Below are 17420 nucleotides of genomic sequence, written 5' to 3'. Positions count from 1 at the left end.
TGCCAGACGTATCTGAGCTAATGACATTTTGGATTTCAGAATTAAAGTAGACAATATATTTCATTGAACTACATTTTCATCGTGTTCCTGTCACCAGAAAACACTGAGCACCTTTTTTAAAAAAATGTTTCTGTTTCATTTGTGAATTTGCTGCAGGTCTTGCACGTGGAGCAAAAATGCGTTCCGAATTCAGTGGATGAATGCATAAATGACGTCGGAATAAATTCTGAGGAAAAACGGTAGTACGTAAACGGTAACTATCGCAGCACACGTTCTGAGGAAGTAAATCTGGCTTATCTTCCAATTGCATAAGCATATTTCTCGAAATGCGATGCGAATGAACGGGTGCTAGTCGGTGGGAGAATATTATTTCCTATCGAAAGATTGATAGTTCTCGTTTTCTCGGAAAAACCCGGCTGCGTAATGCACCACGTGTCACTGAGTGAGAAAATAGTGCAATTAAATCTATTCATAGTCGCATGAATCTGATTCATCTAGGCTAACTTTCTCGATTACTCATACCTGACGTCTATAAAATATTACGAGGGTCATCCGGAAAGTAGTACCCGTTCGTGAAATAAAGACACAAAAGTAAATATTAACAAACATAAAAAATTTTATTTGAAAGAGGATACTTTAAACTACTTCTCAACATAATCTCCAAGCAAATTAAGGCATTTGTCATAACGTGTGACAAGTTTCTGTATTCCTGCTGCATAGTCCTTCGCCGCCAGCTCATTGAGATACGCGAGGGACCCATCTTGCACAAATTTTTGCATAATGCAGATGGTGTTTAACAATTTCATGAACAATTGTTCGAGAAACATTGGGAAAATGCTCACAGATGTCATCAATTGTGACGCGCCGATCGTTCCTCACGAATTCGTCAACTGAGCTCACCAGTTGGTCTGTAATGACAGACGGTCTCCCCGAACGCTCATCGTCGTGTGTGTTCCCCCTCCCCATGTTGAAGTTGCGACACCACCGCCGAACAGACGACTCGTCCATTACATTGTCTCCATACACCTCCTTTAATTGGCGATGAATATCACATGGGCGAACGTTTCTTGCATTGAGGAATTTAATCACTGCCCTCACTTCACAACTGGCGGCGTTCTCAATTTTTTTAAACATTGTAAACAATCACAGAAACAACACAGGCAATGCTAGCGTCACGCAACTTGGCTCAGAGAAGGCAGACAAGCCACTGAAGCTATCTGACCTCGTCCAGCGGCTACTCGCGTCGTCAGCACTTCATGCGGCACGAACGGGTACTACTTTCCGGATGACCCTCGTAATTTTTATCGGTTCGCATTTCTTGTATTAATATTTAAAATCGATTTACATATAAATTTATCCACATTATATTAATGTATATTCCTTTTCGAAATAATGATTCTGCACCGCGAAAATTTAGTGAACAGTAACTTCAATTGAAAACCGCCTTTTTCAGTTTCTAGGGTACGACGCCAACCCTCCGTCACTTCTGAGCCAGTGGAGAATATTATTATTTTTTAATAATCACAGATGTAACTGATTCAATGAGGACACAGTAATCAAATAAGATTGTTCATAAAAGTAAACTGCAGAAGAAAAGTGATAAAATTTATTGTAGAAATTCAATCAATCATTATATTTTCGGATGCGACTTCTGTAAAGGTGTTACGGTATATATTTCCCTCATGTTACTTTCCCGATAAATTTGTACATACTTGTAACATTTTTGTTGGCATCACAACCTGGAGTGTTTATTTATTCCTATCGGAAACCCCATAAAGAATATTAACACAAGTCTTTAGCTCCATGGGAAGGCTGGGCTTTCTTCCCGAAGTGATTCATTTAGAATGCCAATTGCAATTCTTTTCGGAATATTTCATAACATTAAACAAGTGCTTCGCTTACATCTGATCCAGGTGTTCGATAAGGAAGGGAAATTTCTGTTTCGTGGTTCTATTGTGGAAAACTTTCCAAGACCGACGTTTCCCCTTGTTTCAATGGTCTCGGACGCGAGGCGCCCGCCTCATCGCGGAGCAGCTGGCAATGGGTCACGCGCGTCGCATGGGCGAAGCACTCTCTCTCCACCGCCTCATCCTCGCAACACCCAATTCGGGGTGTGCATGCTAAACGACAAATTTGACCTCCCCCGGGGAAGGATGAAATGATTATTACATTGTGGATATCACTGCGAGGAAAAAAGGTCCAGTTTAGAATTATATTTTTTTAAATTAGACCTTTGTGCTCATATGACAGTAATAGTTGGGACTTTGTCCAACTCCTTGTGCCTAAACATTGTACATTGTGTGAGCAAATATTCTCTCAAAAAAGCGGCCATTTTAAGGTGAAACCCGTACTTTCTTGTTTTGTTTGGGTTATCTGACAAATACTTTCCCCTTGTTCAGCAGCCAGGTAGATAACCAGATTTTTATTTAAACCAGATTATTCGACCAGTGTTATTCTTTTAACGTTCCTACTTGAAAGATGTTCCAGAGCGTTTCCACAAATTTGTTCTCTAATTTGGCTGGTTTATTTAAGATATGAACCTGAAGCAGCACCTGGAACTATAGTTACTAATACTGAAAGTAAAATTTCATTTACATACATATTTCTTTGTACGTGTTTGCGCGTATGCGATTCAGTTATTCTATATCGCTTTGTGTCCTTTCATACTTTAATGAATATTAATAGTATAAAAATGCACGTGCACTCAGAAGTTCAGCTTCACAGCTTGAGAGGGGAGCAAGTTGTATTTTGGAATTTGAAGCACAAGAAATTACCGTCGCTCGAAGCTTTTGAGTGGTGCATTCAGAGTGGGGAGAAACAATGAATCGACGCATGTCTCACAGGCAGTTGACCAGGCTGACGTAGCTCTCCTTTTCATTTCCTTTCAGCCCCAGTTGACCCCTAAATGTAACCATACGAAGAGGATCACACAGAGATCCCTCAAAAGGTTCAAATCGAACCGCTGGGCGTGGATATGTGTTTTGATCACTGTGGTTTTCTGTCATGAAATATTTACGGGGTGAATTAGCTACGTATACCACAGCCACTGCTCTCTCCTCTCTCTCTCCCCCTCCCTCCATCCGTGTCCTCCGCCGACTTTCCCTGCTTATGGATTCAACCGACGCGTGGGAGTTTACATTGCAGCCTCTTTCTCGGACGTCTCCGTCTGCCGCCCGCATTTCGGGAGTGTCAACAAATCGCTCACCCTACCCCCCTCCTCCCCCTTCTCTATCTGCTGCTCTATTTTGAAGAAAGGAAGCCGTGCGTCGTCAGCTTCGATGTCTCTCCCGCCACCGCTCGCATCCCCGAAACCCATCTGATGAAGTCGGCGTTTGTAAATACGCTCCCGAATAGCAGTCCCAATGCGAGCACTCTTCCCCTCGGAAAGCCTTTCCCTTTCGCTGGCCATGTGAATTGTACGCATCGCGGATTTTGGGTTTACAGCACCCACTGCCGAAAAGCGGACGAGAGCAAAATTTGTTTTGTGGTGAGGACTGAAATAGATTATTTTTACACATTGATTTCAGAAAATTGGGACAAAATGTCAGTATTAATCATGTAAACCAGCATTTCCTGGTAAATGTAAAGTGGAGGGGAAACAGCGTCTCAAGCACAAACGAGCTTTAGAAAAACCTGCAATAATATCCTTCATTGTGAATGGATAGGAGCGATAGGAATGTAATAATGATCAAATGATGACCCTTTTTCGCTCAATATCTATTTAAACCAAGACTTATTTCGATGTGCTACGTCATCTTCAGGTTCAGGATGATGATGTACGAGATCAAAAGCGGTCGTGGGTTAAATCAATATCTAATTACAAAGTGCTACTATTTGTTCATTATTATGTTCGAATTCTGCAATATTACGCCAAAAACTTCACAATGCGATAGAAATGCATACGTTCTCTCGTTGTAGGCACGGATGAATGGATGTGGTGTGTTTAAGAATTGTCAATAATAAGTTAATAGCACCAAAGTTTTAGGCATATTATGAAGAAAATGAAATAAAGAGATAAATCTCGGAGTGTAAGAGGTCGTTTCGATAGCTTAAATGGCTAAAGCACTTGGCCGGACATCGAGGCATCCGGGTTTGAATCCCGGTCAAGGGGAATGATTTTTACACTCTGAATTTGTTGCATTGTACAGCACATACAGCGGATGACTCCTTTAAAATATAATGTTTTGGCGTCTCCCGCAGTTTCGTGAATGTTTTTAAAGAGATAAATGTTTTACACGTTAGCTATAAAACAGGTTGCATATATGTTTTATATATGTATGCATCATCGTATTGAGAATTAGCGTTAACCGTAGACTCCTGTGTAGTATCATAGACTTATCCACTGAAATGGACTCAAAAATGGGAAAAAAGTGGTGAAATATGTATGTCATTTTTGTTTTGTTCCTGAAATGTTCATCTAGAAATCAATTTAGAAAAGAGCCAAACGGATCAAAGGAAAAGGGAGCATTAGCTGTATTTTCTGGACCAAAGAGGTTTAATTTAATTCCTCTCCGAGACTCACTTGCTTTTATGCCTGAGACATTAACTAATTAAAAGGGATCACTCCGGGAGAGTTTGGGATAATGGAGCGACAAAATGGACGAGTCTAAATTATTTCGTGATTCTCGTACGGTTTTTTTGTGCCTCAAAGATTATAATCTGGTTGCCACCACTGTCCCCGTGGATGTTCATCATGGGTGGATATGGTCGCGTATTTTAGCAGCTGACCAGCAGCTCAAATCGCAAAGGATTTCACGGTTCCTTTGGGACCGTGGGAGTGACGGGAGGAATCATCGGTGAAATTCGCCGGGGAGAGCTCCGGCCTCGCAAATGCTAATGGATAGTGGGCCACGGTTCGGTTACGTGTTTGAGGCCTCCGTTGGTCGCTTTGTACGTCCCGTCACGCGGACGGTGGATTTCCCCTCCCTCCCCCTCGAACCACCCAACACCCACGCAGTTAACGTTCATCGCGGGAACGGAAATGAGCGTAATTGACAGCTAATGACCGCCGACGTCACTGAACGAGGGCCAGCAGTCCAACGTGACATAATCGCCCGACGGAGCTTCCGCTGCGGTAAATGGGAGTGTTCGCGGCGTTCGGAATTCGAAAGCGAACGACTCGTCAACACCTGTCCACATGGCATTCTTCTCGGTTTTCTCCTCACGAGAGGGCATAAGATGGACGATGGGCGACATTTAATATTGCTGCGGGTTTATGTCATCAAAGCCCTCAGCATCCTCAGAAAGCATTATTTATATTATGCTGTTTTCTCTCCAAATTCTCTTTTTGCCCTGTATTGTCATTCCTGATGAAATTCCTTCGGAAAACTAATATGAAGAAACTATGTCTTTCTCACCTAATCCCGAGTTTACGAACTGTGCTCAAAATACTAATATCAAAATGCAATGAGGATGCAACGCGTTACTGGCAAAATAAAACGTGAACCTAAGAATAAAAATCTTTAAATGCGTGGCATAATTGTCCCACCCTAAACTACGCAGGAAAACCATCATCACGAAGTTCACTCCATGTGACATGAAATTTAAAATTTAGTTAGAAACCCTATTAATTAACCCTTACATTCATTCGATCCTCTTTATTTTGAAGACTGGAGAGATCTGCACCATTCCAATTCAATGTTGAATCTCTACTCTCTGGTGGATCCTACTCTCGTAGAATAAACCATCAACACAGTAATTAACCCGAAGGTCGGTATGAGTTGTGAATTGATGTAACTTCCTCATCTTCCATTTAATTCCTTCTTTTGATCCCGCTCCATATTGTAAAAGTCAACAATTTTCAGCCTTTACAATTGTCCCTTCCTCCGAATCTTAGAATGCTCCATTCAAAATGAATGACTCACTACTTCCTTGCTTGTAAACTTCTCTTTTTCTTAGTAAAATTAACTGCCAAATTTAAATGAATGTGTTCTTATCTTGGGCTGTTGCTTAGCTTTAACCTTGTGATAAACCAAGGCAATATTATCTATATAAGTTATCAGTATTTGGTTTTATGACGTGATATTTGGTTTATAGACGTATGATATTAGCAAGTCAAGTTGGGCGCCAGATAGATCTGGTACTTCTAAAATTGCAATATGTATTGGTTGAATGTGTTGATTGGCACCGTTCAATTCCAGTAGAAGATACTATTCGAAAACGTTGTAATTATCACCAATCAAGACTAAAATACTGTTGCACACTGATAAAATGAAAGTTTTGTCTCGACATATTTTATCAACTACAATAGTTAAGAATCTACTACGGAAAAATTTAACCATTCAGCTATAAAATTGAAATCCCGTACGTAAATATCTCCTGGTTATGATATTAAGTAAAATGCGTACCACCACATTGATTTATTAACAACCCTGTATAAACAGTTAGCAGATGAAGATCAATTTTATAGTTGTATAATTGATTTGTAATATTGTCATTTTTATTAAGAGGTCCCTTAGTTTGAACATAGGAGACATTGAATTCGGTTAAATTATTTGTCACCAACGCTATTGACGTATATATACTGTGACAGTGCACGCTTTCATAACAATAACAATTAGGACATTTTCCCTGAGGCATTGGGGTAGGCGACCTATAAGAATTAATTTGATGCAATTAAAAAAATATGTTTTCTCTGATAACATAAATTCTACAATAAAAATTACGCTAGTATGAGGACAATTGACTTTAACCAGCAAAACTTTAGGGAATTCAGATTCCAAATCTTAGTTTTTTTTTGGTAAAACTCTCAATCGGTAGCAATTTTCTATTATTATAGAACACATGAGGTTAAAGGCAATAATGCACGTACTCAACGCCAGTTATAATTGCGACCAAATCTGAAATCATTGTTATCTCTATTTAAATTCTCTAAATATGTGAGTCAATTTTTTTATTTTCCAGTTGCCGTCGTGAATGAAGTGAAAAATAAATCCTTTTTGGTGAAGTTTTGTTTTTGAAGTCAAGAATTCTATTACTAATGTCTATTTAATGCATCGTAGCTGAAGCGCACATTACATTTTGAGGGTAAGCTCCCAGTTCTTAAAAGCTTTACTAACGCGAATTTATTTATGTTCAAGAGGATCCTCAATTTTTATAAATGAGTTGCATTCTTCATATTCCCAGGAAATTCCTCCAGTTGACCTGTTCCATCGTCAACGTTGCACGCCCAAATATCCACAAATTTACGTAGAAACTGCGCATGAATTAGCTCCCCGGGTTGGTTCCAATGACAAATGGAAAACCTTTGCCATTCCTGAACTGCTTTTAAATGTCTGACGGTAAAGACAGATTACTAAGACTGTGAAGCTGTTGTGATTTTCTTATTTGAGTAAATTATTATCGTTAAATGTATACATTTCAGAGTGAATAAAATGAATATCCATTATGGAATGTATGCAAAAATATGAGTGTTATATTGAGTATTTATACAAAATATATCATGTGAATGGTAAAAAAATATCACCAATAGCTGGCACGAGAAATATTGTTCCCTGCAGTCATGCGATGTGTGCCTTTGGCGTGATTGGAAGTAACGGCCGTTGCGCTGCGTTGAGAGGACACGAATGCCATGAAATCGCGAAATCGGTGAAAAGTTGTAAACAACTAGTTGATATTCTTCTTTCGTGAGCTCAAATGCCTTGATTGTTCGGCAGTTCTAACTGAATTCAGTGGCTAAATATAGATGTAAAACATGAGCATAAAGCTTGGAATGCGGTGGGTGGAATGGACGGTACATTCATAATGGAGTTCGCTTTTCTAATCGGAGGTCGTTTCATATAGTATTCCTAGTGGTATTCGCAGCGACATTTCGAGGAAAAAGGGCTCCTCTTCCGCAGTGTCACCTGACGGAGCTGAATTCATTTATTTCTTCCTCTCTTCTCTCATTTCATATTTGTATACTTCACGTGATAAATGAATGAAATCGTAAGAATATTTTTGAGGAATTATTTTTCTCCTCTAACCAAAGCTATGACAGTTTCTAGAAACAGGACAGAACCTCGTGTAAATTAAATGATAGGGAAATGAATGATAAGCCATTTCTGCTGCCTTGGGAATGTAATTGCAAGAGACCTCAGATACACCTCTGAAAAGAGGATAGCTTTGGGGAAGAAGGCTTATGAAATCAAAATAATATTTTCGGAAATAAACACACGAAATTGGAAATTGGAAAATCCTATGCAAAAAAGTGTATTTGGAGTATATTATTTTATGGATGCGAAGCCTGGACATGGGGGAAGGAGAAAAAGGCTCAGTTGGAAGTGATGAAAATTTGAATTTGGAGAAGAATAATAAGAACAATATGGACGGAAAAGAAAAGCGAAATAAAAGTATCGAGGGAAATTAAAGAGGAAAGGAATTTAACAAAAGAGATGGAGAAGAGGAAAATTAAATTTATTGGACATGTTCTCAGGCAAAACAACTTCCTGGAAAAGATAATGGAGGGGGAAATAATAAGATAAAAAAGGAAGAGGAAGGCCAAGAAAGAAATTTACAGGTGAAATAAAAAGTACTACGAGAGTAACCACATAAAATGAACTGAAAAGAAGGGCAATGGAAAGAGACCAATGGCTGTAACGACAGGGCTCCGGCTTTAAAAGATGATGATGCTAATTTTTCTCCCATAATAAACGCTTTATTTTCGGTTGCTTATCAGTTATTTTATTAAATCGTTCCTGTTTTAATGGAAGGAGAGGAACTAGTAGGATAAAAATCACGTTCACGTTAACCCTCCTTGAAATCAAATCATTTCCTAGATTTTTTATAGATTCCATCCTTTTTAAGTTGGATAGCTACTTGATAAATATAACAGTTTCAGGTTTAACTTTGTGGAATTCCTTCATTATGAGGGTAAAAAAAGTAACTTTAAACTTTCACCATAAACATTTAATATTTCACGACCATAGTTTCGATGCTACGCATCATCACCAGGTGATAATGATGCGTAGCATCGAAACTATGGTCGTGAAATATTAAATGTTTATGGTGAAAGAGTTAAGTCACTTTTTTTTACCCTCATATGGAAAGCTACTCGCATGCTTGGATAGAAAAATGTTTAATGATATTTAAGTGACGAAGTGAATTGTTATCAATAAATTTCATTTGTGCAAAATGTTGATTTGAACTTAGTTTATATTTGTGCTATGTACAAGCAATAATTTTCGTTGAACCGCCAGGTCATGTGAGTGAAATGTAGCTTTTGAAAATACTTGCTTCTGCATCGAGGCGGTGAAATTTGATAAATTCATTCCGCTCTACTGAAGAAATCATGCATTGAATTTGATAAATTGTTAATATCGGTAATGTACCGGCCAACGTAGGTTTTGGATTGGACATATGCTGCCAAGCGAACAGCGACAGTGGTTCCCTTGGCCCTCTTTACATGACCCAACTTGGCATCTAACGTTATAATAAGACCATCTTTACTTCCTAATACTTCCTTCCTCCCTTCATTCCATCCAAGATGTCTATCCTATGCCTACCCCTTCCTCATCCGCCTAAGGTTCTTCCCCCGATCACAGTCTTCAACGTCCCATTTGCAATTAAAACGCTCTACATCTATCCTTCCTGCCGCCATTGGATTTTCCCAACATACCTCTCTCCTCCCCCACCATACTCCCACCGACTTCCTTATTTGTTTTACTTTTAGTCCACTTCACCTTTTCCATCCTTCTGCACACCCACATTTCACAAGCTTTCAATTTATCATTTTGCTTCTATGGCCATGTTTCCGAGCCGTACAAAACCACGCTCCTTGTCAAAGTTTGGAAAAAAGTAAATGAAATAGACTATTTAATGGGTGTCCTCGAAATGGGTCTTGATTTTTGATTTATCCTCAAGAAAAATGTTCCATTTCAACTGCGAGAAATGCACAACATTTTCATTACAGTTATACGCTTCAAAATAGATTTCAGAAAATACTGGTGGTTCGATATTATAACATATATTATGCAAATTCATATTATAAATCTTTTTAGTTGTTTCATGACAAAAATAAGCTGAAGAATGAAAAGTGAAATGAAATAATAAATTTTTGATAAGTTTAGCTATAATATTACTACGCCGTATCCACATCACGGGAACCATTTGGTCGAGATTTTTAGCTATTAGGATAGGTAAACTCTTATTTTGTGGTATTTTTTATAACCATTTGTATGTTTTACTGTAAAAATACCTATAAATGGAATAAATAATGCCTTTTGCACACTTTTTTCGAATCCTTTAAAGTAAATTGATTTGGTTCTTGTCATATACTTTCAAAATTCCTTGTCATTTTTAATGATTCTGGATGAAAGCGATGGTATTCTTTCCTCGATTTGATAATTATCGAAATTGACTTCCTCTAATGGTGGAAATTGGTACTCCGTGGTGTACACTAATGCCAGGTGAACAAAATGAACAAAGGATACGAATTGAATGTATGCACTCTTTTAAAAAAATGGAACCTGTAACATCGGGCAGCATGCCGTAGAAAAGCATATCTCATTACTTATTTTATTTGAATTTCTCAGTTAAGTGTTAAGTTGTGGAAGATTTGTGCTTTTTAACTTTGTTTAAAAATCTGTGAATAGTTTCTTAATTTTCTTATTATTAAAGGATTTAGATCATCTGGTGAAATGTGTGAAAGACATTCGTACTAAATAACTGTGGGTGATGCCGCGACCGTATCTTTTAACGGAGTCATCCGCAATATGCGTATTACAATGCAACTATTTCAGAGTGGAAAAATCCCTTGCCTTGACCGGGATGACGATCAAGGCGAATTATTTTTACACTCTGAAATTTAGCCATTATAATCAATCGTGGGTTCGGTACTTCATTACAATTAATCTACAATCGATGGAAAATAAATGGAAGGAGTATTAGACCATGCCAATTTTCAGGAAATCTACCCATCTTCATAAGCTTAGAAGGCTTTCACGGAATGAGCAATATATTTTCATGTGATACCTCCTCATACAGGCATAACGTATGTTTTGATTGATGTGTCCCTGGGCAATGGTTGAAACAATTTTTTACCCAGCCGGCCTCAGTAGTCCTTTCCAGCCTGACTCTCAAAGCCATCTGGGACCACGCTTTTGATTATTATTATTGCGGGTCCCACAAGTGTTCCGGTCGCCACAATATATGCCGTTTCGAACTATATAAAGAGCAACAAATATCCCAAGGCACCCGTAAACAGAGTGATATTAAAGCCTCATATTTCGCTTTGATATTCGCAATATCGTTTCGTTACCCTGTTACGGCTGGATTTTCGTGTGATATGCGGAATCTCTTATATACTCAGCTTTGGAAGTGCTTACTGTTGCCCCTCACGAAGTGCCCATTTCGTCATTCAAAGACATTATTGTTCAGTGGCATAAATCCTGATATCGACCGTCCTTCGTGTTTTTTCCTCGTTATCGTGTCTTTCCTCGTGGTCTTGTCAAAACTAGAGTGATTGAGGATGTGTCCGCTGGTCTGAAGTTGTCGTCCTTTGCATATAAACCCTCGCACACAGTTGCATTCAAAGGAATATTATAGCCACAAAAAGCAAGTGTGGATTTTAATCTCTTCTTCTCATACCAATACCTTTCAGAGACGTTTTAATATACTTGTCTGATATTTACATTGGTCACTTTTGTCTCAGCCTACGGTAATCTCCAATATCATAGAAGTTTCAAATGTTTGCATGAGAAGTATCCATTTAATGGTAACAAACTGTGAAAATATAATAAAAAAATTCCAGAGTAGATTCAAGCATCGTCAATATAATGTTATTTTAGTGCGAACACTTTTAGTCCGACCTAAATAGAATGTCATCAATGTTTTCTTATGGTGTCGTTTTTCCGGAATTTAATTTATTACAATGAGGTTTTTAATAGGAGACTCACAAGTTGATTTATTCAAATTTTTAATTCAAGCAAGAATATGTGCAGCATGGAAGCAACTATTCTTGAACAAAAATAGATGTTTTGTGAATGTCGTCACTGAACGTCATGCCCCTGCATCCAATGCCTCCTCATTGCAGATATCTTCTCCTAGCTCTATAAACTTCCTCGTGGTTTCATTCAGATCCAGGATTACCTATTTTGATCCATCTCAAAAAATATTTTTAGTTAAAATCAGTTTAGTGAAATATACAAAAATTAATTTTCGGCAATATATCGGAACGTAAAGTTCCCAGAAGTGATGAGGATTTTTTTCTCTCGGTTCATCGATGAGACACCTCCAGAAAACCGTTTTGTTTGCTATTTCCCAGCTACTCGCAGCATTTTCACCGGGAGCCGTCTTTTGAAAGATCTGCTTCAACTACATTTAAGGGATGTTGATTATGCTGCAACCGTCGGTTTGTGAATGATTCCTGTAGTAATAATTCTAACAGATTTACAGTTATCACACTGCTATAGTAATCAGGACATGTGCTTACAAATCTGAATACCCTTGGCTACGCTCATTATAATTCATTACTCGAACTGACCTCATGAAGATCCCACATCCTAGTCAGATGCTGCAGAACGATAACTATGTTCTAATAATAGCAGCGCTCATATTTTTGCCCAGTATTCTTTCGTTCAAACCTTATCTACTGCAAGCTAGACCGCATTTTTGGGTATATTTTACTCAAAAGTATTTAGTATTAAAGGAAAACTGATAACTTCATTCCATCTCGCCCTTTCTATCCGAACTCCTTATTTGCATAAGGAAGTACACGAGTTTAACTCTTACATAATGATAATGCCTAGCATCAATTCAATCGGAATGTATAAATCTAAATAAAATGTAATGTTGACGTTATTTTCTCTTTCAATCTGTATAACTCGACAAGGGTTTAACCCAATTAGGGTTGTGCATTCGACTGGACTTCAAACATTCAGAAAGTCGAGATTCGGTGCGACTTCCGTTCCGCTCCTTTTGACCTCTCTCTCTATCTCTCCTCTCCGTCCTTTACAGCGTGCGTGGGCGGTGTGCGGGGATGCCCGGGGTCACCCTGCTGGGCAGGCGGTGGCAAGCGGCCTCTGACGACTTCGTGCTGCCCTCATCCCTCGACGCCATCATCCGGGCAACGTGGTGAGTGAAGGGGCCGCGGCGCGAAAGGCTATCGGGAGTAGGACGCCTCTCTCCCCGCAGCAACTCAGCCTGCGGCCCGTGCGGGCGCGCAGTCGGAGAGGAGAAGGCGGCGTCGAAGGGGAGGGGCGACGCCATGACCCCCTCCCGCCTGGTGGAGGCCACCCCCCCCCCCGAGACGGACGACGCGCGGCGTCAGTAAAAGAGCTCATAACTCGTGTTTATGAGGAAGCGAACCGAGAGTGGAGTTGCTTTTCCGCTTAACTAGAAACTGCGTTAACCATATCATTAATTGCCTCTTTAAGTTAAATTCGTGAAATCAGTGGTACACGTTTATAGGGACGAAGGCAGAGAAATCTCCAAAAGTCACTGTATCAAGTCTAGCAGTTAACCGAAATATGTGCAGAAAAATGTTTCTCGGTAATCATTCATTCTAGACGGCAATGAAAAGATAGCAACTCAGTCGCTTTTTGAAGTAAATTTGCCCTTTGCTGAATAACAGAATCTTGCTAGGTAAAGTGATAAATATCTGTTGGAATTCGTCAACAAAAGTGTTCCTGAATAGAATTTTATTTTTAAAGAATGAGGTTGGTGTCTGAACAAATACAATACAGCCACTCATGCACAAATGAAATAACCTTTTGGAGGCGTTTTTATCTTCCCTGTACACCTTTCTACTCCGCGTATGACGCAAAAGTCGGCAGAGCATCGGAAGAAACATGACCAATCTCGTGGTCAACAGAAACTCAGTGGTATGCAGATTATCTGGAAGGGTTACGCCTCTCCGATTATTAGTCACGAACGCATCCAATTTTGCAGTCTTTCCGAATAAAATCGTGTGTTTTGTGAACTAATCAATGAACTCTGTAACGTGCGTGTTTTACACCAGTGTGACGGAATATGCGAAAGAAGGAGGGATCCATTGGACATCCTGTGAAATTGCTTGCTTTATCGTTCAAACAATGTTGACATTGCAAACATATACCGAACAGCTTTGCATTGAAAAGCCGAAAATTTGAATTCCCTTTGGACTCATCACCATTTGTTAAAATTCGCGTATCTGGAATTTGTTTTTCCTGAACAAATATTTATTTTGACATGACTTCTTCGTGCGAAAATCACGCATTCAGGATAATAATTCCATTTGCCTCTCCCGCAACCTATAGTTGGTTCTCTACTGGTCATTTGATATTCATCGATTCGGAGGCGGCCAAATTCTGATACTCCTTCGCGTGATCTCCGAATAAGTTATGTAAAACAGAGAGGAAGTTCAAATTCCTATAATAAAGATTAATTTCCTGCAATAGTTTTAATGTTTAAAATTATACAGAATAGGATTATATGATGGAAGAATTGAGGAAAATGGTGAAACGGTACTTGTAGGATGAAACAAGGAAAGAATTTCGACGATTCAGAATTATTCTTTGATTTAGTTGAAAAATATGATTTTTTTTACTGTAGAAGTACTTGTTTTAAGTTCCATAAATTAATTTTAATTTTAAGTAAAGCATCCAAGTAAAAATAATTATTCACCTTCGAAAGATTTGAAGGTTTTTTGTCCTTGGAGTTAGGAATACCAGCTTAATCCGAAAATTATTCTTAACAATGCATTTCTGGGAAAAGATATCCATTCAACAGTGTCCCTGTAAACTTTAATAAAAGGTATAAGCACTACGGAAATAAGTTAAGTAATTTAAAATCATGCTAAAATGGCGAAAACGTTTAAATTTAAATGCCAATCTGTATGAAATTTAGATGAGGAATACTCCTATGACAAAGCATGTAAAGTGCTATTTAAATTTAAGTTAGACCTCACTTTGTCTATGCGTCTATATATACAAGGTAAGGTATAAGCTCTTAGAAGTCTGCACATATGGGTATAATTTCTGAAATCAATGAGAACCAAATAGAAAGCTAAACCTTTCGCTGGAAAACGTTATGAACAAGCTGGAGGCCCTACACAATTCTTCATTAACTGGTGAAAGCATCTATATATTCATGAAGGAATTAAACCGCAGGATAATTGAAACTCTATTGACTATCTACTGGTATTGGAGAAATAAGACTGACCTCACATTTCTGTGGCAGGCGAGATTACATCAGAGGTTGAGGGGAATCCACTGTAGGAATACTTTTCCCTCTAAAGATCTTTTCCGCGTACAATTTACAATTACTCTAAAGGATATTGACCCCCTGCCACTCGTCCTTGTGGTGCCTTGAAGGACTATGTCTGGATGTTGATGAATGGCGCCGCGTTGGTGAACGGTCGTATTAAACGTCCTGGGGAATGCAATCACGGATTCTGCTAATGATGTTGAAATTACGTTTCGATGATCGCCGCTGTCTCACTCACGAATTACTGGAGCAGTTGACCTTTTCATCAGATGCCATCCCTTTCCTGACCTTATCCCATTGCACACATCGCGTGACTGGAGCACCCCAAAGTTTACCTAAATCCAGAGAAAGTCCCAAGAAAGGGCGGGCATCTATTTAGCGGAGGGATGAATTTTGTCGGGAGAGATCGACATTAAGGGCAAAAGCACTTATGCTTGTTTGTAATCTTACGAAAAGAATTTTTGGAAAGCATTTTTTTTTCAAAGGCTCAACTTTAATATTTTCCCCTGAGACGGAGGTAACATTAAGTAATTATTTGCACAAATATTTCACCCATTTTTTCGAAATTTCAACCTGAGAATCTTTCCGTTTCAGAGGCGAGCACCGTCGGGTCTAAAATTACTTTTATATTTCAGTAGTGTATGAAACTGTGGAAATGAAATCGGTAAACTCACTTATTCCCTTTCATATACCTTAATATCCTGCCGAGAAATCTTTTCTACCGAGCTTAAGCCAATTTTGAAAAATTAAGTCGCCGAATTAAATGTTGTTTGGTCCTAAGATGCTTGAAAGGCCCGGCTGGTGTTAACGGTCACTAAATTAATTTGTGAACACAATTGTACGCGTTCCTGTGATGTGTGCAAATTTAATAATGCTTTTTTTCCTTCCTGGGTATTAATTTAAGAAGCAATCCGAAAACATCAAGGCCTGGCTTTTACATCGGATTACCAAACAAAATGCTACGCGAACAATCGCAAACACCCAAGCTATGGAGGCTACCTACATAGGTGGGCATCAAACCCTCGACCTCTTAGGACCCAATCACTACTAGGGCCGAGGAATCTATTACAGTTCCAGAGATATCTTTGGTTCATTTTCCTTCCACGAAGCCGTGTTTACAGAGCTCAAGCATGCGATGAAGCATTCGAAGGAACTTCTCGTTCCTAAGAACGCACCGTTGTTGAATCGGAGGTAATGGAAAACCCAGTTTCACCTTAAGTCATCCTCTCGTCCCCTCCTCCTTCAGGGAACCCTGGGTAATCATCTAAGGTGAGCTAAATTCTCGGGATACGTCCCTCCCGTCTGCCCACTTTGTTTTGTGGGCGGCCGCGGACGAAAATCTTTAGATTCCTTTGGTCTGAATTTTTGTCCGTACTCCCGAATACGCATTTCGGCGTAATTTACCAGGAAGTGGTTAAACGCACGCAGAAGTACTGATTTGTGACAGGGAGGGATATCCAGTGCTTTGTGTTTTCTATTTTTGCCGGATAAATGTAAGTCGCGGAAAACCTCTGCGCTATTTTCTGTGAGATGGGCATTTCAGTCTCTTTTTTTAAAGGAAAGAAAATTGCCCGATAAAACTAGAATGAATGAATAATTTATTAAAAATATCTTTTGAAATGTGACTCGCGGTTTATGAATTTTTTCACCCTCACGCAATGATATTGCATGCATAAGAGAACTGCTTGGACGGAACTACAGTCAAATAGCATGTTTTTAGTAGGCTTGCAAAATTTATATCCATAATGTGTATGAGATTTTTCGATTTCAGGAGTCGCAACATCTCAGTAGATGTTTTTCATTTGATCCATTTATGCTTATGAGTGTGTTCAGAGGTATTGAGGGTTATTAAAAGCATAATTGGACAACAATTGTGCAATTTGTCTGGCGCAATGATATTTTAACGCTATTGCTTGCCTTTAAAGGTACCTCTCCTTTAAAAGGCCCAAAAGTTAAACGTTTTAAATGCACAAATTCACCAAGCCGGTAACGAGCCACTAGGAATAAGGTGAATATTTCCAAATTTAATTAAATATATAGCAGTTTGTGAATAATTTATTTTATGAACTCATTTTTCATATTTGAAAAATTATAGTCACCTTCTGAATGGATAAACCAGCTTATCAATAGGAAAACATTTAATAAAATCGGCATAATAACTAAATTCATTATTTTTTACTTCATCTGACAAAAGCGGATATGAGAGGCAGTATACTCTCTGAAATTTCCAATTGGAAGTGATTTGTATCTCTCGCTTC

At 38.9% G+C, this 17420-nt stretch overlaps 1 protein-coding gene across 1 annotated transcript in view; it reads left to right on the top strand.

The window, feature by feature from the left end:
• The window catches only part of LOC139694527 (diacylglycerol lipase-beta-like), a 211106-nt gene that overhangs the window by 118010 nt on the left and 75676 nt on the right, over nucleotides 1-17420 (top strand). Inside the window, exon 2 of the mRNA XM_071593054.1 lies at nucleotides 12934-13050. Coding sequence (XP_071449155.1) covers nucleotides 12956-13050 — 95 coding nt within the window. The 5' untranslated portion in view covers nucleotides 12934-12955. The remainder of the gene's footprint in view (nucleotides 1-12933; nucleotides 13051-17420) is intronic.

Source organism: Hetaerina americana, unplaced genomic scaffold, assembly GCF_022747635.1.
Source record: "Hetaerina americana unplaced genomic scaffold, ioHetAmer1.1.p SCAF_1, whole genome shotgun sequence".
Lineage (NCBI taxonomy): Eukaryota > Metazoa > Arthropoda > Insecta > Odonata > Calopterygidae > Hetaerina > Hetaerina americana.
Note: the sequence above shows the minus strand (reverse complement) of the source record. Positions and strands in the feature narration are given on the sequence as shown.